We start from the raw sequence: 26953 nt of genomic DNA, 5'->3' as shown, positions 1-26953 counted from the left end.
TATCCCCAAGATACACCAAGGCAGCACTGGAATTTCAAACAACACTAATATGAAACTCTCTTCCTGAGCCCACTCTTTCTTTTTGGACACAGAAGGCTGTGCCCTCAAAAACAATGTGATCACCTAGAGAACCAATGGGATATTGTTTCTGATCCGAATTCCATTGCAGTCCCTGGAAGGACTACCATTCATTTTACTGGGATTTGGATCCGGCCTGTTAAGCGAGTCCCCTTGTTTCTGTCTGAAAATGTTTGGATTCTCTCCTCCCTCCACTGTAGAGTTAATCCAGACAATACCCTTGGGTGGGTCATTAAATGAGGGACCTCTGGATCTAAACCCATGAGTACTATTGCTTGAGCTGAAAGACCCAGCTGTGTTAGCTTAAAGGCTGTAATAGTCTCATAAACCTTTATATGGGGGAAGAGAGCCACCCTGAATAACCATGGATGCTATTAATATAACATTTAATGAAGAGTCCTACTGCAAATTTGAAAAGTATCCATCTCTGTCTTTCCTGTGGAACTGCTTGCTTAGCGCTTCCTTTTCTTCAGTAAGGCTACATTTTCCAAACATGACTAGTGATTTTGGGTGCTTCCATTGTTAGATGACCAGTTTGAGACATTTTAAAAGGGCCTGACTTTCAGAGGGTGAGTGATCAAAGCTTTCTGAAAGTCAGTCCCTTTTAAGATATCTCAAGCTCCCTTCTTGAGTCACCCACTAGTGCCTCTAAACGAGCACGGGAGACGCTCCACACACTCTTTTCAACCTCCTCCAGCTGAACTAGGGCTCGGCGAGAGAAGGTGGGGCAAAGCCAGGGCCGGCTCCAGCTTTTTTGCCACCCCAAGCGGCAAAGAGAGAGAGAAAAAAAAAAGCTGCGATCGGCGGCACTTTGGCGGCTGCTCACCCACGCTGCTTCATTCTTTGGCGGCAATTCGGCGGCCGGTCCTTCCCTCCGAATTGCCACCAAAGACCCGGATGTGCCGCTCCCTTCCATGGGCCGCGCTGCGCTGGTGCCTGGAGCCGGCCCTGGGCAAAGCTTCCGATGTAGAGTGAGAGTCCTGTAGTCACAGCACCCAGACTTCTTTCTCCCCCACCAGTGCCTTCCTCCTTGGCCCCCAAAGGAATGGAGCCTGGAGCTTTCTTTCCCCACACACCAGCCAAGGGGCACCTGTTTCCCTATCCCTACATACCAACTGCAGGGAGACCTCCAGCAATCAGAGGACACGTGCCAATCAAGAAGCCAGGGCTGCCCATCCTCCAACCCAGACCACTACCAGCACAGTCCCATTATCATCCAATCAACCACCCTACTATCAGAGACTTCAGGGCATCCTCCTTGCCACTATTATTACCAAAGGAAAAAACACCACCACCAGTTTATGAAGAGCAGCTGCCATGCAAAGAAGCCCCCAAGAAGAGGTACTGGGGAGGAAGGGGTGCAGGGGTTTGTGAGATATCAGGCTGGGGAGGAGATGGAAAGATAGATGGATTTGGGAGTGGGACGAATATGGAACTGATGGGTTTTGGGAAGGGAAAGCATGAATTGTCTAAGGGGATGAGAAGTATTTTACCCAGGGAATGTTGCATGTATGGCTGAAAAGTTTTGAGGGATCCCATAGTTAAAATTTTGGCCACATATCACTGTTTTCCTGGCCTTTAGTGTTTACTCTTAGATGGTGTCAGAGTTATTTTCCATTGACAGCCTTTATCAACAGAAATTCTCTCTCCCCCGAATACATTTGGACTTTAAACTTTTCCTTCAAGTCTTAATCCTCATTTTCTGCTCTGACAATAGTTTTTCACCAGAACACATTTGTGTTCTGATGTCCTACAAACATATGAGTAAAGGGATACACCAAGCTCGATTTCTCCTCACTGGCAACGTCCCAGCTCCTCCCCATTACATTTAATCAAGTCTGTGGCATAAAACGGATCCTGGCCATTGAGCAGAGGAAAGATGGAGCAACATTTTGTCGAATGAGCCAGGAGAGATTTTATCAGTGCTCCAATACCTGGCAAACAGTGAGATGCTACAGGTGTGCCAATAGCGGTCTGCCAATATGTGGCAAACAGTGAGATGCCATCCTTTTCAGGTGTGGAGTGGATATATTTCCAGGAAGGCACAGCATCAAGACTCTGATCTGAAGGAGATAGTGGAAGAAAGACTTTTTCCAATCAGCTTTTTATGAATGAAGCTTTGTGAAGCTGTCATTATTCCCTATGACACGGCTTTATCTTGCAGTGAGGAGGCACAGATTGCTGCAATAGCAAACATCAAAGGGCATTTCAAGGAGACTAGTGTGTGCTTTGGAAAACTGAAGGAAATTTCCTTCCAGAATACAAAATATCTTCTCTCTCTCCCCCCCCCCCCCCGCCCCGAAACTTATGTTAAAAACAAGGCTAGACTGAAATGCATTTTCTTTACAAGCTATAAAAAAAGCTGGTGACTTTAGATATGATTATAAAACATTATTGCTCCAGCCACCCTACAGATCCCCCAGAAAAGCATTTTTTAGAAGCTGGTTTTTAATACAGTGCTAAAGAGCAGGGGTCAGATCACACTGTTTGTCACAGAAACCCACAGGTAGTTTTATATGTACACCTGTCAGTTTCAGCACATTAAATTGAATTAATCAAGCAGAAGAATGATCTATAAAAATGTAGCAGTGCGTATATTGATATGAAGCAGTAAGCATGAAAATGTTAAAAAAAATCTACTTTATTTAAAATTGTGTATATGGTAAATAGATACCTCAGTGGTGCACACATTACAGTACTATAGCTTTCCTACACAGCAAAAGAAATATTTAGTCTAACAACATCAAGATCATCTCTATATCCTAAATCCAAATTCTGGCTGGCTCTTCAGCGCACGCGCACACACACACACACTCTCTCTCTCTCTATTATCATCTCATTCTCCCTTCTCCACACCCCACCTATGTGTTTCATCCATCTTGTCATGAACCAAGATTCCAAGCTCTTTGGGGTACGGACTGCCTTTTGTTACCTGTTTGTACACAGCCCAGCTAATGAGAACCTAATCCGTGGCTGGCATTTGTAGGTGTTAATGTAATAAAAATATTTGAATACCAATGCTATGATTAGGTAGCGAGGAGAAAACCCGGGCAGTACCAGTGTTGAGGCCACACACTGACGGTCTCAAAATCTGCTAACAGATATTCTGCAGACTTCCTTGCACTGAAACACAGAGGCATGTTATCCAGAGCCGGAAGGACATCATCCCTGTGTTTTAGCTCAGACTGTCTGGTGCACCCAAAGCTATTACAAATGTTGATGCTTCTTGGATCAATTGTGTTTTTGGGAGGAGTAATCTGCACAGGAAGTTGTCCAGAGGGTCTCTCAACTGGCTAGAATTTGGATGGAAAACACTGACATTTCACAGAATTATTTTGTGCCTGTTTTGAAGAAAAACAAGAGGCACCTAAAATTGGACCCCACTCAACTTCTATACAACAACTTATCTCCTGCCCATTTTTGGAAGGTTCATATCCGAACCTGCCCCAATGATTTTGGCTCAGTTTGGATCTAAAGCCAGAATAAGCCCGTTTTCTAAATCCAGTGGCTCAGAACTTTGGGAATCAGAGTAGCAGCCGTGTTAGTCTGTATCCGCAAAAAGAGTGGCTGAACTTTGTGACTTTGTCCTCACCCACAACTATTTCACATTTGGGGACAATATATACCTTCAAGTCAGCGGCACTGCTATGGGTACCCGCATGGCCCCACAGTATGCCAACATTTTTATGGCTGACTTAGAACAATGCTTCCTTAGCTCTCGTCCCCTAACGCCCCTACTCTACTTGCGCTACATTGATGACATCTTCATCATCTGGACCCATGGAAAAGAAGCCCTTGAGGAATTCCACCATGATTTCAATAATTTCCATCCCACCATCAACCTCAGCCTAGATCAATCCACACAAGCAGTCCATTTCCTGGACACTACTGTGCTAATAAGCGATGGTCACTTAAATACCACCCTATACCGGAAACCTACTGACCGCTACACTTACCTACATGCCTCCAGCTTCCATCCAGGACACACCACACGATCCATTGTCTACAGCCAAGCTCTAAGATATAACCGCATTTGCTCCAATCCCTCAGACAGAGACAAGCACCTACAAGATCTCTATCAAGCATTCTTAAAACTACAATACCCACCTGCTGAAGTGAAAAAACAGATTGAGAGCCAGACGAGTACCCAGAAGTCACCTCCTACAAGACAGGCCCAACAAAGAAAATAACAGAACACCACTAGCTGTCACCTTCAGCCCCCAACTAAAACCTCTCCAGCGCATCATCAAAGATCTACAACCTATCCTGAAAGATGATCCCTCACTCTCACAGATCTTGGGAGACAGACCTGTCCTCGCTTACAGACAACCCCCCAACCTAAAGCAAATACTCACCAGCAACCACACATCACTGAACAAAAACACTGACCCAGGAACCTATCCTTGTAACAAAGCCCGATGCCAACTCTGTCCACATATCTATTCAAGTGACACCATCATAGGACCTAATCACATCAGCCATACCATCAGGGGCTCATTCACCTGCACATCTACCAATGTGATATATGCCATCATGTGCCAGCAATGCCCCTCTGCCATGTACATTGGCCAAACCGGACAGTCTCTACGCAAAAGAATTAATGGACACAAATCTGACATCAGGAATCATAATACTCAAAAACCAGTGGGAGAACACTTTAACCTGTCTGGTCATTCAATGACAGACCTGCGGGTGGCTATCTTACAACAGAAAAACTTCAAAAACTCCAATGAGAGACTGCTGAGCTGGAATTGATATGCAAACTAGATACAATCAATTTAGGATTAAATAAGGACTGGGAATGGCTGAGCCATTACAAACATTGAATCTATCTCCCCTTGTAAGTATTCTCACACTTCTTATCAAACTGTCTGTACTGGGCTAGCTTGATTATCACTTCAAAAGTTTTTTTTCACTTACTTAATTGGCCTCTCAGAGTTGGTAAGACAACTCCCACCTGTTCATGCTCTCTGTATGTGTGTATATATATCTCCTCAATATATGTTCCATTCTATGCATCCGAAGAAGTGGGCTGTAGCCCACGAAAGCTTATGCTCTAATAAATTTGTTAGTCTCTAAGGTGCCACAAGTACTCCTGAACTTTGGGAATAGCTCTTCTGATGAATTTCCCCCTGGTTTGTGACAGAGATTCATGGAGAACAGCTTGAACCATGAATACAGATGCAAGCCTCAGTTCAAACTTGGAGCCAAACTCTAGGCTAAACAAAATCTAAACACCCCTAATATTTAGTTTCGTAGTGCATATATTTCGTAGTGCATATATACTCAGGTATAAAGTGTATGAACATTTCCATTGACTTTTGCTGGGTTTTAAACACAATAACTCAATTACCTGTAAGGTCATCAGTGGGCCAGGAGCCCAGCTGGCATGCCTTGCATGTGTATTCATCAGAGACAAACTCATTGTCCTTACAAGGCGTACAGGTCCAGCAGCAGCTGACTTCTCCTTTACGGATCACCTGAGATGGATATTTAACAGAGCAATTAGATTTGTTATTAAAATCGATTTTCTTTAATGCTGCTGAGGTTCCTTATTTGATTTTCAAAGTCCCTTTTTTACTTATTGTTTCTAATAGAGATGAGCACATTTTTTTGAGGAAGCCCCTTTTGCTAATATTATTCTTACCATTATAAATCCTTCTGATTAGAACTGGGTGGTCATTCACACAGCATGAACTGTGACTCATGGGCATTGGAAGAAACAATCACTGAGGATAGTTTACAGATATGTTTGAGGATATGTACAGATAAATCGTTTGTCAAGCAAACAAGGCTGTAAAGGTCTAAATCTCTTCAGTGATCATTTTCACACAGAAAAAGGGGAATAATATTGTTCACTGTAGATACAGTAATTCACCCAGTTCGAGTCCAAATGTAGCATGAAAAAGTGGGAAACCAGATTTGCTTCCCTAAGGATTGGGCTGGGCTAGAGTTCAGTTTGTGATCAGTCTGAGAAAATTCAGGTTTTTGGTCCCTTTTCCAAACTGAGTCAGATCAGCCACGTTTTAAATTAACATTTAATAAGGAGAGTGTAATGTGTATCCATTTTAAAATTCAGGACTGATTTTCATCTCTTTCCATTCAACATGCTACATCCTACTGCACCGTGGCAATTCAAATGTGAGTTTCTCAAAATCCCCATGTATCTTCTCTTGGGCGTTGAACACATCTGTGATCCCTGGCGATCTGCCCAGGGCGATGGAAAGGTCCCTTCCTCTTTGAGATAAAGTATTCTCAGTGTCCGTGCTCATCACATTCTATCCGTTTTTAAATGAACGCTACCAACTACGGCATTGGGCTGACTTGTCTCGCCTTCGTAGGGATCAGTTCAGCATGTGGTTTCACAAGCAAATGTCACAAATCGGGATTTTAATCAAATGCAAAGGAGCATAGTCAACCAAAGTCCTGAAAGGCTGTTGTATAGTGCAGAAACCTGGGAAATAAATCTCCTTCAATGGCTTTGAGCGAGTTTACAAGGAGAGGTGGTTGTTTACATTAGATTCTTAAAGGGCAAAATCACCTGAAGAAATAAGTAAATGAGAAAACAGACTGGAAGATTTCCAAAAACTTTCCTCTGATTGTGAAGGGTTGGGAATACCCACAAGTCCCACAGGAGTGAGTAAGAATCTCTTAGCAAACCTCAGGATCAAGTCCCCTGTCAGATGTGTTTGTTAAATGGACTTTTCAGCTGCTTCACTATCCGTTTCTTTAACATCCGACTGCTATCGGTTGCAGTTGATTCCACTGTAACTCCTCCCCCAATTTATCCAGCCCTATTTAACTAAATCTCATCCTTTTTTTCAACTGCAGTTATTTCCCCCAGGCCACTCTCCTGCTGGTCAGTCTTGTGATTCTTCAAAGAGTTTTGATGTCTCCAGAATATTTCAGGTGTTCTGGGTTGTACTGTTTTTGGTTTGCATAAGGCCATGCAGGAAGGGACATTCTGGATGCTGCTGAATAATGGGACACTGTTGCTTTGTGTGTGTCTAGATTCCCTGGGTGAAATCCTGACTCCACTGAAGTCAATGGTAAAACTTCTATTGACTTAATTCAATAGAGCCAGGCCTCATCCCCTATTTTAGCACATGGGCTTTTGTCTGTGAAAGAAAATTTGGGATTTATACTCAACAATCAAATGTAAAAAGAAAGAAGATTACAGATATGGGTCCTGATGCAGAACATTTAACTTTAAACACATTCTTAAGTGCTTTCCTGAATGAGGATCCATAGTGAAGAGTAGAGTCAGGCACTAACCAAATCCTGGATCCAAACACTCCTGAAATTTCAGAAGGTTTAGATTCAGCTCCAAAACTTGTGACCTGGGCCTATCTCTAGTACAGTGACGCTGTTCACCACACGTATTGCTTGTTTTGAAGCCAGATCACTAAGTTTAACCCCCACGAACACTTCTTGTTATTGCAGACTATGGCCTGATTCTGATCACACATTGCTATCTCTTTTTGCTTCAGTGAGTTACTCCTGATTCACATCACTTCCACTGAGAGTAGAATCATGTCCACATTCCTGTGCTCTTTTCATACAGATGTCAAATTGTGCCATTGCATCTTCCTATTCGGGGGAGCCCCTTTGCCCCCTTAATTATAGACTAACATAACTTGCAGACTGCTAATGAAAAAAGGAACATGACAGTCCCTAAGCAAAACAGAGTTGTGATTTTAGCAAATCCAGCAAGTTACTTATCTTTTCATGAGATTCTCCTTTAAACACATTACACTGGTCTACAATTTTTGAGAAGTCGTCTGCTTCAGAGATAAAATGTGCTATATATTTTGTATTTTTATGTGCTGAATTCAAATATGACAATTAAAACAACTGATTGGCTACTGTTTCTAAGATATTTAAGTTTTTACATTTTATGTCTATGTATATTGTGTAGATAGTAGAGTTTTAATCATAAATTGTAAACCTAGGTCTTTTCATGTGTTTATGGTTGCTTTACATGATAATATTTCACCTGTCCTGTTTATGTAACACTTTAAAAATCAGCCAAAGGGTTATATAAATAAAATTTATTATGAAACAAAAGGCAAAAAACTATTATGTACATAGTTCAGTCCTATTCAGTGTCCACTCGGCGCTTCTTGGCTTGTCTCTTGTATTCATTAAATGGAGCATCTCTTGTCACTGTCCAGCAATAGTCTGCAAGCATTGATGGGCTCCATTTATCCTGATAGCGTTTCTCCATTGTTGCAATGTCCTGGTGAAATCACTCGCCATGCTCGTCGCTCACTGCTCCGCAGTTCGGTGGAAAAAAATCTAAATGAGAGTGCAAAAAATGTATCTTTAGTGACATGTTGCTTTCCATGCCGTCTTTTCCTTGCCACGCAGTTCACCTTGTGTTATGAGGTGTGGTTCAGAGGAGGAGGATGGGAGAAAATGTGGGTCCTGTGACATTGATGGTTCAGGACCAGAAGTTTCATCCTCTTCCTCTTCCACCATATATTTGATGATATGGTCAAATATATCATCTCGAAGAAGTTCACGAATCTGAGGACCAACAAAGACACCTTCCTTTATCTTAGCTTCACTTAACCTTGGAAATTTTCCACGGAGGTACTTGAAACCTGCTTGTGTTTTGTCAATGGCCTTGACAAAGTTCTTCATCAGACCCAGCTTGATGTGTAAGGGTGGTAACAAAATCTTCCTTGATTCAACAAGTGGTGGATGCTGAACACTTTTCCTCCCAGGCTCCAATGACTGTCGGAGTGGCCAATCTTTCTTGATGTAGTGGGAATCTCTTGCACGACTATCCCATTCGCAGAGAAAACAGCAGTACTTTGGGTATCCAGTCTGCAGACCAAGCAAGAGAGCAACAACCTTCAAATCGCCACAAAGCTGCCACTGATGTTGGTCATAGTTTATGCACCTCAAAAGTTGTTTCATGTTTTCATAGATTTCCTTCATATGGACTGCATGACCAACTGGAATTGATGGCAAAACATTGCCATTATGCAGTAAAACAGCTTTAAGACTTGTCTTCGATGAATCAATGAACAGTCTCCACTCATCTGGATCGTGAATGATGTTGAGGGCTGCCATCACACCATCGATGTTGTTGCAGGCTACAAGATCACCTTCCATGAAGAAGAATGGGACAAGATCCTTTTGACGGTCACGGAACATGGAAACCCTAACATCACCTGCCAGGAGATTCCACTGCTGTAGTCTGGAGCCCAACAGCTCTGCCTTACTCTTGGGTAGTTCCAAATCCCTGACAAGGTCATTCAGTTCACCTTGTGTTATGAGGTGTGGTTCAGAGGAGGAGGATGGGAGAAAATGTGGGTCCTGTGACATTGATGGTTCAGGACCAGAAGTTTCATCCTCTTCCTCTTCCTCGTCTGACTCAAGTGAGAATGATTCTGGTGCATCAGGAACCGGCAGTCCTTCTCCATGGGGGTGGGCATATAGCTGATGGAATGTTTGGATAATGCACAGTCCACTTTTTCTTCTTTGACACACCTTTCCCAACTGGAGGCACCATGCAGAAGTAACAATTGCTGGTATGATCTGTTGGCTCTCTCCAAATCACTGCAAAAGGCATAGATTTCCTTTTCCTGTTCAACCACTGGTGAAGATTTGTTGCACAAATGTTGCAGCATATGTGTGGGGCCCACCTCTTGTCCTGATCTCCAATTTTGCAGCCAAAATAAAGGTGATAGGCTTTCTTAACCATAGTGGTTATACTGCGCTTTGTGATGCAAAAGTCACTTCACCACAAACATAGCATAAGTTATCTGCACTGTTCACACAAGTACGAGGCATCTCTGCTCACTTTGGCTAAACAGAAATGTGTCCCTTTGCAAAATCAAACACTGACAAATAAGAGAGCACGACACTGTATGATTTCTAGAGCTGATATAGGGCAATTTGTTCAGCAGAGTGATGTAAGCTTCGTTATGATTGCATCATCCATGACTTCTAGGAATAACATGATGCAATTCATATCATGTATGACGCAATACCAGCTTCAGATTGCATCATTCATTGTTTTGCCTAAAAAGCAAGTACTGTCCAAACCCAGTCATAGATTTATTCATAGATCCAGTCAAAGATGTATTTTAGTCATTTCTGGTTTAAATTGAGATCCCTTCCCTTTATAACTCACTTATCCTCCGCCATTCCCAAGTCAAGGGTCTCTTACTGACCCAATAGCATATCTTGAAAACTAGAGCCAATCAACAATTTTAAGCGTCATTTTCGTTCTCTGTGACCCAGAATTAGTAAAGTTTGACTACATTTATTTCAGAAGCATTTTGGCTGTAGAGCAGTGTTATTAATAATTAATGAAAGATTTTTCCTGTGTTTAGTGTATTATTGTTAATAAGAAGAAATTAAGGGCTCTTAAGAGCTAAGGCTAAACATTTCAAAATTGGGTGACTAAAAGTTATGTTCCTAAATCCAGATTTTAGCACTTAAATAATGATGATTATTATGAGTTTATTTGCTTTGGGCTGGTTCTTATAGGCCCCAATCAGGGATTGAGACCCCATTGTGCTAGGCACTGTACAAAAAGACAGAACAAAATGATGGTCCCTGCCCAAAGAACTTACAATCTAAGTATAAAACAGAAGGCAACAGATGGAGACAGACAGACAATGGGGGAGTACAAGAAAATAATGAGACAATTATGAAAAGAGTAGCAAGAAGCAGTAATCACATAAACAACTTTTTGCACTTTTTATTTAGGTGCCAAAACTATTTTTAACTTTAGGTTCTCAGGGTTGAAGATTTTGACAAACATTCTGGGTAACATTTCAAGACTATGCAAATAACACATCAATACAATAAAAAGCACCCTATTTACCTTTATCTGGCCTTTTTCACATGGTTCACTGCAGACCGATCTGATGACAGTATTTTTCTTTGACCATATTTCATCGTCATCCATCTTCAATTCACCATTATCCCAACTTCCAACATTGATATAGTCAAAGTAATCCTTCCCCATTTGCTTAAAATTCATAATCTCATACCTTTTGAAATACAAAATGAACAAACAGTTGAGTTTAGGATACAGTCACTAAGAACCTAAGAACATAAGAATGGCCATACTGGGTCAGACCAAAGGTGCATGAAGCCCAGTATCCTGTCCTCTGACAGTGGCCAATGGCAGGTGCCCCAAAGGGAATGAACAGACAGGTTATCATCAAGTGATCCATGCTCTGTCACCCAATCCCAGCTTCTGGCAAACAGAGGCTATGGACACCATTCCTGCCCATCCTGGCTAATAGCCATTGATGGACCTATCTTCCATGAATCTATCTAGCTCCCTTTTGAACCCCTTTATAGTATTGGCCTTCACAACACCCTCTGGGAAGGAGTTCCAGAGGTTGACAGTGCGTTGCGTGAAAAAATACTTTCTTGTGTTTGTTTTAAACCTGCTACCTATTGATTTCATTTGGTGGCCCCTTGTTCTTGTATTATGAGAAGGAGTAAATAACACTTCCTTATTTACTTTCTCTATACCACTCATGATTTTATAGACCTCTATCATATCTCCCCTTAGTCGCCTCTTTTCCAAGCTGAAAAGTCATAGTCTTATTAATCTCTCCTCATACGGAAGCCGTTCTATACCCCTAATCATTTTTGTTGCCCTTTTTTGAACCTTTCCCAATTCCAATATATCTTTTTTGAGATGGGGCGACCTCATCTGCACTCAGTATTCAAGGTGTGGGCATACCCTGGATTTATATAGAGGCAATATGATATTTTCTGTCTTATTATCCATCCCTTTCTTGATGATTCCCAACATTCTATTCACTTTTTTGACTGCCACTGCACATTGAGTGGATGATTTCAGAGAACTATCTACAATGACTCCAAGATCTCTTTCTTGAGCTAATTTAGACCCCATCATTTTATATGTATAGTTAGGATTATGTTTGGCACTGTGCATTACTTTGCATTTATCAAAATTACATATCATCTGCCATTTTGTTGCCCCGTTACCCAGTTTTGTGAGATCCTTTTGTAGCTCTTCACAGTCTGCCCGGGACTTAACTATCTTGAGTAGTTTTGAATCACTAAATCTTTTCGATTTAGTGATACAAAATATACAATACATACAATACAATACAATACAATACATACAAACCTTTTCTTCACTAAATCTTTTCAATTTAAAGGATCACTATCAAATCAAAATCTAATCAATGAAAAAAACGTTAAAAGTATTTTCTAGTGCTACATGGACCACTGAGTCTCCCCTGCCTATTGTTGCAGTTTTATAAGCCTATTATCCTATCATTTTTTAAACAAAGTTTTTCTCTCCCTGTTGCTGTGTGAAAGATCCCTATAGAATACGGGAGAAACTGACTGACAACTGCCTAGCAGGGGAAATGGTGAAACTGGCTATACACAAAGTGCTGCCAAATGAACTAACTGAAACAATAAAAAAGGGAAAATGTTGTTCTGTAATCTCTGTGAGCTCTATCTTGGGTTCTTCTATGGTTCCCATTACTGTACTGTCTGAGTGATTGACAGTCTTCAGCGTATGTGTCCTCACAACACCCCTGTGAAGTAGGGAAGTACTGTTAGCCCCTTTTAAAGATGAACTGAGGCACAAAGCGGCTTTCCCAAGGTCACACAGGAAGCCTGTGGGATAGCCGAGACTTGAACCTGAGCCTTTTAACCCAGAATAGTACCCTAATCACTGACTCAGCCCTCCTGCTAGCCTGGTAATCTTAGTGTTTACTTAGTGGCAACAGCATACTTGGAGAGCAGTGCAGTTTTTTTAAGGTTATGCTAACAACCTCTCCCTTACTGAGTATCTTAATTGTACAGAACAAGATTGCACAAGACATTGGTGCATGACCATGAAAGTAAATGATCAATTAATTTCAAAATAGATAGTGAAGCTGAGTGCAACGTAGTCACCGCAAGCATTTATAAAAAAATTAGTGACTACTCAGTGCTTAAGTTGATAATTAAAATTGTTGCAGACAGTGGGCAAAAAATGAGGCCATAAAGCCAAGCCACACTGTCATATTTACATAAGGGTAATAGATGCCTATATAAGAAAAAGCCCCCAAAATCGGGACTGTCCCTATAAAATCGGGACATCTGGTCACCCTATCTCCTCCACCCCCACCCCCATATTTTCCCCTCCAGCTCACCCTCCTCCCTTCCCAGCTGGGTGATTTAGGCAGCCTCTGGGAAAGTGTATGAACAAGAGTCTCTGTGTAGGCAAGTGTGTGATTCAAGTATTGTATGTGTGTAAGAGACTGCGTGTCTTTGTGTAGGGAGGTGTGTGTCTTGCCGAAAGTGTGGATACCTGTGTGAATAAAATTTGCAGCCTAACTCTGACTTTTATTCCTTTTGCTGGCTTGCCCACAAAAAAATTGATGACATAAAATATGTGTGTATTCATTTCATGACGAGTTTTTAAAAGAGAAGGAAACTCTAAAAGAAATGTATTATTTCTTAAAAAGTGAATGCTGTTGCAGAAGAGCCAATGTATCATACATTTCTCCCCACCTTTGTCTAGCTACATTATAAACTCTTTCTTGCAGACTCTCTCTTTTTATGTGTATGCCTAGCACCTACCACCCTGGAGCTCTGATCTTAGTTTAGTCTCTAGGCACTAAACAACAACTGTAATATTAAATAATGTGGAAGTACTGTATATGTGTTGCGCATGCTAGATGTGTACACATGAATATGCGTGTGTATCTGCATGTAGGTGTGGGAGTCAGTTTCTACATATTTATTTATATAGGTATATGGACAGGTGTGCATTTCTGTGGTTGTGCTTTACGGATTTGTATTTGGGCTTCAGGAGTGGGGCTTTAATGCAGGGCTGGCTCTAGGTTTTCTGCCGCCCCAAGCGGCAACAAAAAAAATAAAATAAATAAAGCCGTGGCAGCGCGATCGCGCCGCTCCACTCTTCAGCGGCAATTCTGCGGTAGGTCCTTCGCTCCCAGAGGGACTGAGGGACCCGCCGCCGAATTCCCGCTGAAGACCTGCCGCCCCAATAGCGACCGAAGTACCGCCCCTTCCTATTGGCTGCCCCAAGCACCTGCTTCTTTAGCTGGTGCCTGGAGCTGGCCCTGCTTTAATGGACCATTGCAGCTGTGATAATGTGTGGTCCTAATTCCACACATAAAATTACAACTTTAGTGAACAAAAAACATGGAGCTGGTTATGAAAAATGGGAAGAGGGGAGGGAAAGAATCATGAAAACCGTTGTGAAATTTAATTTTTTTTTAAATTACCCTTTTGGACAATTTTGCTGCCAGCTCTAGCGTCCTGTAACCTTAATGAAACCTGAACTTAGCATAATACATCTGTCAAAACAATAAATATGCCTGTTTGGGCCTTGCAGTGAAAATGAGCACGTGAGACAGAGTGGGGGAGAGTAAGTGAAGGAGGGAGGGAGGATGGAGTGAGTGGGGATGGGGCCTCGGGAAGGGGCAGGGCCTCAGGGAAGGTGCAGGGCATGGGCTGGGTAAGGGTGTTTGGTTTTCTGGAATTAGAAAGTTGGCAACCCTAATTCAGATATTTAAGATAGGGAAGAGGTGGGGATGAGTTCTGATTCATTCTCCCACTATTGCTAACCACAGTTGCTTGAGTCCTGAAAGAACTAGGGACCAGTCCAGCTAGAAGACAAAGCAGAAGCTAGGAAATAGAGGTAGACCTTGCTAAAAAGCCTTCTTCTTCATACTTGAAAAGAAAATGTTGCCCAAACGTTATAACTAGAGCTAGATTTAATAATGTGTCTATCACTGGGCTGAAAGATCATAGAAACCAGGTCTATGTTTTTAAGTAACGAGGTCTTTAGAACCCTTCCTCCTCTATATGATGCATTAGTTTGCACATGGAGAGCCATGCTTTACTCAGTGTACGTTCAGTGAGGCAGGGCTTCTTGGCAACCACTATTCCTCACTGAGTAAAGAGCACAGTCAACCTGGAGCCCTTCCCTTGGTGAGTGAGCATCTTGTTGGGGATGCCCTCTATGGTTATGATTAAAATCATGAGTAAATAACAAAGCAGCATATCTGGCATTGCACTTTCTGATAAATATTCACAGTACCTTCCTGGTGAGTCTCCATTCTCATCGAACAAGATCACCTCCCCAGAAACCCCAGTGAAGTTAGTCTTCATGAGAGAATCCAGGAGTTTTTGACCATCTATAGGCTTCATGGCATCACAGAGACCTGCATAGCCTGGGCATAGTGACATCTGCATGTTGTGAAGACCGTACGCCATAGAATATATGGCATTGATTACGAATCCCATTTTAGAATCTTGAACATGTTGCGTTTTGAGAGTCAACTGACCTGTTAGGAAACAGCACAAAGTTTAGTCATTACCATAGACAGAAACATGATGAATCTTCAAACATTTTTGCTGTGTATCCATTAGTAATATCAAAAAACCCTCTTAAGAGACACTAAGCAGTATATATATATAAAGGGAGGAGAGAACAGGTCATCTTTCAAACATATCATGATCCTGTTGGTCTCCATCTCAATGAAGCAATAGAACCTGTGCATCCTCATTTTCAGTTATCACTCTTTCACCCTATATTTTTTGTGAGTATGTATCTATTAAATCATACTGTAATACTTCTAGGCTCCCTGGAAGTGACCACCATCTATGAGAATCTTTCCACTGATCTCAAAGCTAGTTGATTCAGCCCTTTGTGGCTGGAGTGCCATGGAGGATGCCTATGTAATAGGAACGTTATGTATCAACTTCTGTGTTTCCGGATTTATGGGGAAACCAAGGGTTCAAAAATAACTAGATAAGTTCATGGAGAATAGGTCCATCAATGGTATTAGCCAGAATGGGCAAGGATGGTGTCCCTAGCCTCTGTTTCCCAGAAGCAGGGAATGGGTGACAGGGGATTGATCACTTGATGATTACCTGCTCTGTTCATTCCCTCTGAAGCACCTGGCATTGGCCACTGTCTGATGACAAGATACTGAGCTAGATGGACCTTTGGTCTGACCCAGTATGGCCGTTCTTATGTAAGGAATCGAGAAATCCACTACAACCCAAGATGCTACCATGGAAGTGAAATCTTGAGTGGAATTGGCAAACTGATATTCTGCCAGCAAAGCGGTCTTATTAATATCATACTGCTACCTGGTCCTGTGAGGGGCTAAGCAACCACAGCTCCTCTTGAAATCTATGGGAGTTGTGAACACTCAGAACCTTTCAGGATTATGGCTTCTGTGAGTCACTCAAAACTCAACCTTCCTATTTCTGGTAGTAGGTCTGGAAGTTAACAGGATATGTGGAATTGGAAAGGAGCATCTAACTGTCTGTCGAGTCTGGTAACAGTGTTAAAGAGACACAAACCACTAGTTTTAGGCCTCACATGTAGATAATGGCCTAGATTATCCCTTGCACTGCAAGTGCAGAGCAACCCTAAAGCTAGCTACGTGGATCTCCAGTGGGGCACAGCTGAAATAATAGTGCCTGTCTCTCCTTCCTGCAGCCCACATGGTTGATGATGAGAGGGTGTGGCCAGGGCTCCCCTGGTTAACTCATCTGTCCCTGCACAAGAGACAAGTTATTAATTCAGAAAATTAATGTGATCTTTTTCTGTTAGAAAGAATGTTCAACTTTACAAAGAAAACGTTTGTAAGGAAACTTGACTCTGGTTAATAAATAAATAAATATGTGAAAGTTGGCCAACTTTGTCATTCTGCTCAGACACATTCTATACAGGGGATTCTGTACCCACGTGGTGAAAGGTCATAACAATGAACTGACTAAATTTCAGGAATGAGTATCAAACCCAAACCTTTGACTCATGAAAGACTTCAGTACCTAACACATTTAAAGAGAGTTAGGATCTGTTTAAGAAACCTGCCCAGATCAATCAATACTTCCCCCCTTTAACAAGATTTTAAATATACTAGGTAATGGCTCCTGGATCTGTTTTGCTGCCTCCTTTCGAATTAAAACCTGTGCAAGGCAGCAGGCCAAACAGTAGTTTAGAAGGATTGGAGGGCTCCGCACCAGAGGATTGCAGCCAAAACAAACACAAACCTGCACCTCCTGGAAGGTTCCCATACAGTGAACTTGGATTTTCATCCATTTCCAGATCATAGAATCATAGGAGATTAGGGTTGGAAGAGACCTCAGGAGGTCATATAGTCCAATCCCCTGCTCAAAACAGGACCAACACCAACTAAATCATCCCAGCCAGGGCTTTGTCAAGCCGGGCCTTAAAAACCTCTAAGGATAGAGATTCCACCACCTCCCTAGGTAACCCATTCCAGTGCTTCACCACCCTCCTAGTGAAATAGTGTTTCCTAATATCCAACCTAGACCTCCCCCACTGCAACTTGAGACCATTGCTTCTTGTTCTGTCATCTGCCACCACTGAGAACAGCCTAGCTCCATCCTCTTTGGAACCCCCCTTCAGGTACTTGAAGGCTGTTATCAAATCCCCCCTCACTTTTCTCTTTTGCAGACTAAATAACCCCAGTTCCCTCAGCCTCTCCTCGTAAGTCATGTGCCCCTGCCCACTAATTATTTTCGTTGCCCTTTGCTGGACTCTCTCCAATTTGTCCACATCCCTTCTGTAGTGGGGGGACCAAAATTGGACGCAATACTCCAGGTGTGGCCTCACCAGTGCCGAATAAGGGGAATAATCACTTCCCTCGATCTGCTGGCAATGCTCCTACTAATACAGCCCAATACGCATTGATCTTCTTGGCAACGAGGGCACACTGCTGAGTCATATGCAGCTTCTCATCCACTATAATCCCCAGGTCCTTTTCTGCAGAACTGCTGCTGAGCCAGTCGGTCCCCAACCTGTAGCAGTGCACGGGATTCTTCCTTCCTAAGTGCAGGACTCTGCACTTGTCCTTGTTGAACCTCATCAGATTTCTATTGGCCCAATACTCCAATTTGTCTAGGTCACTCTGGACCCTATCCCTACCCTCCAGCGTATCTACCTCTACCCCAGTTTAGTGTCATCTGCGAACTTGCTTAGGGTGCAATTAATCCCATCATCCAGATCACTGATAAAGATGCTAAAGTCAAGATATATCACATCCACTGCTTTCCCCATATCCACAGAGCTAGTTATCTGATCATAGAAGGCAATCAGGTTGGTCAGGCATGACTTGCCCTTGTTGAATACATGTTGATTGTTCCTGATCACCTTCCCCTCCTCTGAGTGCTTCAAAATGGATTCCTTGAGGACCTGCTCCATGAATTTGCTGGGAACGAAGTGAGGCTGTAGTTCCCCGGGTTCTCTTTCTTCCCTTTTTAAAATATGGGCACTATATTTGCCTTTTTCCAATCAATTTTAAGCACACAATTAGTTCCATTGTTAACCCCCAACCTCCCACCCTGGCCCAGCGGCCCTTAGGTATATTGTCCAGTTGACAAAAGGAGGTATCTGACATGATTTTTCACATGGTGCTGGAGAAGCAGCCTGTTCTGCACTTGCCCAGCAGCGGCGATTCCTGTCTCGCAGGGCTGGGCCCAGCTCCTGTCCCTTCATGACCTGGGGGCAGCCAGGCCAAATCTGAACGGCATTGCGATCCTGGGCACCAGATTGCAATGTCCAGAGTGGGGAGCCAGTCCCAGTCCCATAAAACAGGAGCCACTGCTGCCAGGTGAATGTGCAGGAGGCTTGCTTTCCAGCCCTGCCCACGCTAACCACCCCGGGGCCCTCCCCGCCGCACTAAATTGAGATTAGGTTTGTAGTGGATGCAGCAGGCATGACAACATATGTGGGAAAGTGGCATCAACACTGACTCATTGCCCCACCCCTCCCATTGCAAAACCTGGCTCTGCCACTGTCTCTCCTCAGAGAGGGTTTGGGCATGTATGTGGCTGACAAGAATATTCCCTGAGAATATAACAATTAATGCAACAATAGAAAAGTCTTGGAGGGGAGATAAAACCTCATGCTGCATTAAGAAAATGTTTAACTATTAGTGAGACCAATTGACGGGCAATTCCTATGTTCCTGTGTTTTAGTGACCTCTTGATTTTAATGTCCCTGGAAAATGCGTTAATTTAAGATTTCATTTGTCATTCTTGCTTTACTTCTAGTAGACAGTACTAATCCCTTACCTTAATCCCTTATCTTTCTGCTGCTTCCCTCTTCCTGGTGTTTCATCTTTCATACATGTCTCTCCTTTATTGTTTTTAAATTACTTCTTACATATCCTGCTCATTTTCATTGGTCTTTATATCCAGAGTATATTTATGGCTAGATGACATTAATAACCTTCAGCATCCATTCATTTATCTTCCAAGATCTTATAATTCCCCATTGTGTCCCATTGCTTTATCTGTTTTGCCATTATTCAGCATTTTATGCAAGCTTGCAAACATTAGCTATGCTGAATGTCAGGCTGCTTAACTTTTTTCCTTCCTTTTAAGCTTGGTCCTTTGGCCTACTTTAGTAATAGTCACATTGAGATGCACCCTACAGGGTTTCCTTTATAACCTACTAGTGTTAACAACATGTTGGCAGCACTGATACAGCCAAGGGAGAGTAGACTGGATGCTACTCAGCCTCACATATCAGCAGCAAAACTGTCAGCTACATTACAGCCATCTTTATCATTGATGAATATAGAAGAGGCAGAAACAGCAGGACAGGCCCGTCGATGGGGGGGGGGGGAGGAGGGAGCGTCAAAGCAGGCAATTGCCCAGGGGCCTGGGTGATTTAAAAGTGCCTTGGGGTCCCCGGTCGCTGCCGCCGACAGTGGACCGCAGCAGGGCTAAGGCAGGCTTCCTGCCCGCCCTCGCTCCGTGCCGCTCCCGGGAGTGGCCAGCATGTCCCTGCGGCCCCTGCGGAGAGGATCTCTGCGTGCTGCCCCTGCCCTGAGTGCCGACTCTGCAGCTCCCATTGGTCGGGAACTGCGGTCAAAGGTAGCTGCGGGGTGTGCTGGTTGCTTTCGGGAGCCGCCCGAGGTAAGTGCCGACTCCCTTACTTCCTCCTGCACCCCAACCCCCTGACCCAGCCCAGAGCCTGCACCCCGCACCCAAACTCCCTCCTAGAGCCCGACCCCTCCCCCCTCCTGCACCCAAACTCCCTCCCAGAGCCTGCACCCCGCACCTTCTCCCACACCCCAACCCTCTGCCCCAGCCTAGTGAAAGTGAGTGAGGGTGGAGGAGAGCAAGCGATGGAGGGAGGGGGGATGGAGTGAGCAGGGTGTGGGGCTTTGGAGAAGAACCATGATGCAGCATGGCCTCAGGGAAGGGGTGGGGCAGGGGGCGGGACAAGGGTCTTTGGGTTTGCTCGATTTGACAGTTGGCAACCCTACCGGGTGGGCATGTATAAGCCCTGGCCATGCCGGAAGAGCGCGCCCAGCAATGCAGCCAGCAGCTCGCTGGGCACCAGCCAGCACAGGCGCAGCATAGCCCAAATGTCAGGCGGACCGCATTTGCACATGGGGGCCCATTGACTGTTCTGCACTGGGGCCCAGAATTGCTGTCAGCGGGCCTGAAGCAGGAATGGTGAATGCGGCGCTAGCAATTTCATATGTAATGGGAATAATTGTGATGTGGGCAGTCATAAGGGAGAATAAATAATGAGCTCTACAATATCTTTTCCAAACAGTCACTATTCTGGTTACAACCACACATTAGTAAAAGAACTAGCTCAGATTTCATCCACCTTGGAGAAGCAGGGGCCAGATTGTGGCTCTGAGAAGCACAGTTTGGTTTCTTCCCTGCTGTTGGGCAGTGCACCAATGTGCTTGGCCTTTACTGGGGCAGGATGAGAGGATTACGATCTAGTCCTTAATCATGTCTAAAATGTAGGAGTGGTGCGAAAGTTCACTAGGGGGAAAATACATCTATAAAACTGTTTTCTCATTGAAAACCATTTCATACTGGTCAAAAGATGAACAAGGTGACATAAAAGATCTTTCCCTTCTCTCATCTCTGGTCCTGATTTTCAGAGGTGCTGCGCTCCCACAGCTCCTATGAACGTTGAGTGAAGTGGTGGGCACTCAACTTGTCTGAAACCAAATTTCCTAGGTCTATGACTGAGTATGAACTTTTTATTTTAAACCTGCAAATTATTTGTTTCATTCTCCTGAGGTAATGTTTTTTCCTAATTAAAAATAATAGGTGTAATAACTGTAACGATAGATTACATGTAAAATCCACATTAATCGAAATTAAGTGGAAAATTGAACAAGCGTATTACATTACAATGCACACAACTTTATCCAATTACTCAGCCTCAAAATTAACAGCTCACAAACTGTGCTGTTAATTAGAGTGGCCGATAGAATGAATCTGATGTGCATCAGCAATAATATTTATTTTAAAATGATATTCCAACTGCCTTATTACCAATGACGGCTTGAAAATGTAATAACTTTACTCTGAGTTGTAGGAACTCTAGTTATTGGGCTTTGTGCTGCTGTTTTATAGAATTATTACCCAGCCTTTCTTTACACATTTGATCTCACTCAGTTCACCTGATAAATTGTAATGAGGCTGCTTAGCTCTTCAGAGAAGCTGCTAGCAATTGTCAAAGGAAATCTGAGGGAATTAGCTGTTCTGGTTTCTGTAACTGGGGAAAGCATTTCCTCTACATGTGATTGCTTCCACTTGCCACAGAGGGGCAAATTTGCCCCACAACATGTGTCTGTCGATCTGCAATACATCAAGGCTCTGAGGTTAGAGAAAATCTAAAAATCAAAGTGAAGGAAATAAATTCTCTTAACAATACCGAAACACTAAAAAATGGAGATTTGTTTGCATTAAAGTCCCAAATCAGAATACTCCCAAACTTTGGGAAAATTTGCAGCTGGATCCAGACTTTGTACTTGGCCTGCATCTGTAATTCTTTTACAAAGTCTAAAGTGATCTGAGGCCAGTTCACCAAGCATTGTTTAAGCACATGCCTAATTTTAAGCATACAGGTATTCCCACTCTCCTCAGTGGCACTGTGCATGTAAGGTAAGGCACATGCTTAAATACCTTGCTGAACTGGGTGTTAGGCCCTGATTCTGGAAAGCACTTCAGCAGATGCTTAAATCTATACCCATTTAGAACAGCATTTAAGCATACAGTTAAAACTTCCAAGCATGTACTTAAGTCCCATTCTCTTTGAATGGAACATACACATGAATGTACACTTTGGCACATACTGAACTACTATCCTCAGTAGGGATCTTCCTGAAGATTGTAATGAGAATGAAACCAGTAGCATTCAATAGAAATTACTCTTAAACAATCAATAGAATCTAATGGAGAACAACTATGAAATTCTATTTTTATACCATCCTATAGAATTATTAAATAGACAATGATGCCCCTGGTGCAGAATTCCATGTGCTGGTTTAAAATATCCATGGAAAGTATATGATACTTTTCTACTACATGCTGCATGATTTTCAGGATTTACTTGCTCTGTCTTGCACATTCATATAGGTGAAAAATTTAAAAAGAAGGAAACAAACATGTGTGTTGATTTTGCATTCCCCAGTGCTCCAATCTGGGGAATCTCCTGCTGTCTCACTCATGGTGAGAACAGTTGGTTAAACTCTACAGGAACAAATCAAACAAGCAAGAAGAGACAACCTGATGGTATTCAGTGCTCTCATGTGTGGATAATCAGTTTGGCTTTTAACTTTTTTCAGCCAGCAGGGACTGGAAGCACTGTAGAGAGAACTTGCTTAGGCCTGATGCAATGATGCACTTAGTATCCCGCTTCAGCATCTCCTCTGGTGGATGAGCAAGGTAATTTTGAGAGGTTCTGGAACTAGGTCCATCCCTCTGAGCCTTGGCAAGAGTTATTGCTATGATAGAGCATGCCCAAGTGGAGAGAATTAGATGGGGAAAAATGAGGGACTCTCAAGGGTCTCCTTCAAAACAAATAAGCCTTAAATATGAATCAAATTGTTTTTATATTGTGTTCGTGTTAAGTTAGTGGGTTAGTGACAGGAAATTACTATGAATCCTGTTTATTATGGTAGTGTCTGGGGACGAACCATGAATGGGGCCTCCGTGTGCTAGGCACTGTACAAAAACAAATATGCCCTCCCCTGCAATTCAGTTTTAAATTCTGTCAGAATAGAATTTCCTCCCAATGTTGCTTTAGGAACATTGAAAAGTTTAATTTGAATAATGTCAAATGATTATATTCTATAATATATAAATATAATAGAATATTAACATTCTTATAAAATAAAAGTTGAAATGAGAAAGTCAAAATGATTTGTTTTACATGTTTTCTCTTGGAAATTTAATCAAATAAACAGTCCTGAGAAATGTTTTGATTTCAGCAAAACTGCATTTTCCAGTGGAAAACTGTTCCACCAAGAATTTTTTTTACCAGCTCTAATTTTCACTCGTTGGGACTGAAGTGCTAGTGATACATTTAATATGCTTTTGTGTCCAGAAGAGCAGATCTTGCATTCTGATTTATGGACAAAGAAACTGAGTTCTGTAGACCTGAAAGGATAAACATGCTCTTTAAAACAACCCCAACACCACCAACAACTGGTATCATGAGATGAATATTTACTTGTGTTATTCACAGCCTGATTTGCATTTAGGACCTGCCCCAACAAAATGAGTCTTTTCCTGGGTTTCAGTTTGATTGTAATGGGTTTTGAATTAGGGGCCAGATTGTCAAAGATATGTAGGCACCTAAAGATGCGCAAATAGGTGCCTAACTGGATTTGCAAAATCACCTAAGCAGGCTATTGAAATCAATAGGAACTAAGCACTTAACTTGCTTAGGCACTTTTGAAAATCCCATCTTTAGGTGCCCAAATATCTTTGAAAATCTGGGCCAGGCCCTTACTGGAGATAATGTTGTATGGTGGCTGTTATACTGAAAATTTGCTGCTTTTGCAAAACACTACATGACGTACTTAAATTCTACACCAGGGAAAATATATTGCTGAAAGAAAAACTAAAGAAATTGGTCTAATTAAGCCATCGGGTAAGAAACATTATAGGACCTACATCCATTTAGTTATAGTTTACATTTGTTCTTAAGGATAGAGAGACTCCATCTACCTAATCCATGACACTGGATACTCCAAGGAGTTGTTCAAGTTCAAGTTCAGATATGTAGTCCATGGGGAGTGAAAGAGGGAATGATGTTGTAAGGAATCAAATCATAATGTATAATATCAAAGGATACCAGCATGCATAGAAGGAGGGAGATGGGGGGTTAGGGTGGAAGAAAACGAGTGTTATCTTTGAAGTCAGCATTCAGAGGAGTTTGCAGAATTTGGAAATAAGCAGCAGTAGCAGGAAAAATAAATTTGTTTAAGAGACCGAATTATTAAAGTTTTAAATCCAGGAACACCACAAGCATTTTTCTCCAGTGAGGTATAGCACTGTATATAGCACTCCTCACTGCAGGCTGTTTTTTTCTCTGAGCGACTCTAAAAAAATGGAGATTTATTTGCATTAAAGTCCCAGATCAGAATGCCTCCAAACTTTGGGAAAGCTCAGAGCTGGAGCCAAACTTTGTAGCTGGTCTGCATCTCTGTAATGAGTTAAATTGAAAACCTCTGGATCTGAACCACACCTATCACCCTCCTGAATTTTGGGAGAATTACAGGGTCCCTGAAATGTGGGTTTGGGCACATTTCTAATCAATTCTAGTGCTAGAACATGTCTCAACCTGCCAAGGCCCAAATGTGGGATGGAATGAGTGCCAAAGCGCCAAACTGAAGGACACAAAAATTATTCAGGGAGGAAAATTAAAATTCACTCTTTTAAAAACGGAAATGAATTTTTCTATAATTTCAGTCTGATGAATTTTTTTAAATTTCTGATAAAAGTAATTAACCATAAAAGTGAGGGGATGCCAAATTAGTGTGGAATGTAGATAGCTAAAATGAGTGATGTCCCTCAAAATGAGGAAAATTTGAGAGGTATAGTCTCAGACAGGCACTGGGACCTGCCCATGTTGGCTGTGGCCTAGCCAGATAAAACCAACTTTGGCTTTTTGTTTTGGGGTTTAGCCAACATACGTTTTCAATGCTGCAATGTAACAAGATGACATTTACATCTGACTCCAACATTATATCAAAAAGCCCCAAAAAAGCAATGCGTGATGGAACTCCAACTTGAAGGGGCCTAGATTTAACAACTTGGCTGGAACCTGAACTCCCATAACTGGTGAGTCCTCTCAACCTTGTTAAGTATCTGGTAACAGTCTGGTAACAGTGTTAAAGAGACACAAACCACTAGTTTTAGGCCTCACATGTAGATAATGGCCTAGATTATCCCTTGCCACTAGAATGAGTATCAAACCCAAACCTTTGACTCATGAAAGACTTCAGTACCTAACACATTTAAAGAGAGTTAGGATCTGTTTAAGAAACCTGCCCAGCTCAATCAATACTTCCCCCCTTTAACAAGATTTTAAATATACTAGGTAATGGCTCCTGGATCTGTTTTGCTACCTCCTTTTGAATTAAAACCTGTGCAAGGCAGCAGGCCAAACAGTAGTTTAGAAGGATTGGAGGGCTCCGCACCAGAGGATTGCAGCCAAAACAAACACAAACCTGCACCTCCTGGAAGGTTCCCATACAGTGAACTTGGATTTTCATCCATTTCCAGATCATAGAATCATAGGAGATTAGGGTTGGAAGAGACCTCAGGAGGTCATATAGTCCAATCCCCTGCTCACTGTTACTTATCCGTGTTAAGTAAAATGAGATCTACAAGGCTAGCATCACTCATGAATCTTGTGATGGGGTGTTCACCCCACACTGGAGTGGAAGAGGCCTGCCATACCCTGCCATACCCCCGGAGGCCTGCCATACCCCTGGAGTGGAAGAGGCTTGCCATACCCCTGGAAGCCTGCCATACCCTGTCCCAGAAAGGAGCAGTGGAGGTGAGTCCTCCAAGCAGCCTAGGGAGGCTGCATGAGAAGCAGCCAAGTGGAGGGAGGCTGCACAGAGCAGCCAGTCAGGGCCCAACAGACTCGCATAAAAAGATCTGCAAGGCCAGAGACAGTCAGTTGCTGTGGGGAGCCCAAGGAATGAGGACTGTATTCCTAGTTGGCTGCAAGAAAGGTAGCACCTTGGACAGAGCAGTTGCTTGGAGGGACCAGGAGAGCAAGAGGGAGCTCCTGGCTGGCTGCTGGCTGAATACCCTGAGAAGAGGGCAGAGAAGTGGCCCAGGGAATTGACATAGCATCGAGCGAAGTTCAGGAGGCTGCTATCTACAGTGTCCCTGGGGTGGGACCCGGAGTAGTGGGCAGGCCAGGGTTCTCCCACTCGCAACTGGTGAAGTGACTAGACTATTGAACTGAGCTACTTCACACCTGGGAGGGGGAAAACACAGATGGTGACACATCCAGAGGACTGATTTATGAAGAAGATGCTGCGGTAGTTGGACTGAGGCAGGTCTGCAGGCAGAGACAACGATGGGAGAGACACCACCTGGAGAGGGCACTCCAGCTGGCAGAGCTAATCCCTCTGATGGCCAGCAGGAGGCACTGTGGTGGTGAGTGGACTCCATCACAATCTATACACTTCGCATTTGTGAGGGTGAATCTATCTCATCATCTCAATATACAGGGATTTGAAAGCACAGGCTAGAGTTTTCAAACATGGATGACTAAATTTATGTACCAAAATCCAGATTTAGGCATCCACATATGCAAATTTTGGCAATAACGCCTATTACTTATTTCAATATTTTAAAAATATATTGTTTATATGAATAGCTATTATTATCAATATGACATTACTGCATTAAAATGAAGTGGTTGACTATAGGTCAAATTCTGCACTCATGTGGTGACCTAAGAGTATTGCTTATTCACCAAGTTGTTCTTTTAACTATTACCTCACCCACCTCCTCCACCCCACCTTCTTGTCGATATCTTCTTGCCACTGTCTTAGACTATGTGGTT

General features: G+C 42.8%; 1 protein-coding gene across 4 annotated transcripts in view; it reads right to left on the bottom strand.

Annotated features, from left to right (window-relative positions):
- The window catches only part of GRM5 (glutamate metabotropic receptor 5), a 346671-nt gene that overhangs the window by 42568 nt on the left and 277150 nt on the right, over positions 1–26953 (bottom strand). For all 4 annotated transcript variants that reach the window (XM_065406243.1, XM_065406260.1, XM_065406270.1 and 1 more), the window contains exons 4-6: positions 15152–15398; positions 10925–11093; positions 5432–5558 (exon numbers count right to left, since the gene is read on the bottom strand). In XM_065406243.1, the coding sequence (XP_065262315.1) occupies positions 5432–5558; positions 10925–11093; positions 15152–15398 (543 nt within the window). The remainder of the gene's footprint in view (positions 1–5431; positions 5559–10924; positions 11094–15151; positions 15399–26953) is intronic.

This window comes from Emys orbicularis, chromosome 1 (genome assembly GCF_028017835.1).
Source record: "Emys orbicularis isolate rEmyOrb1 chromosome 1, rEmyOrb1.hap1, whole genome shotgun sequence".
Taxonomy (NCBI): Eukaryota; Metazoa; Chordata; order Testudines; family Emydidae; genus Emys; species Emys orbicularis.
Note: the sequence above shows the minus strand (reverse complement) of the source record. Positions and strands in the feature narration are given on the sequence as shown.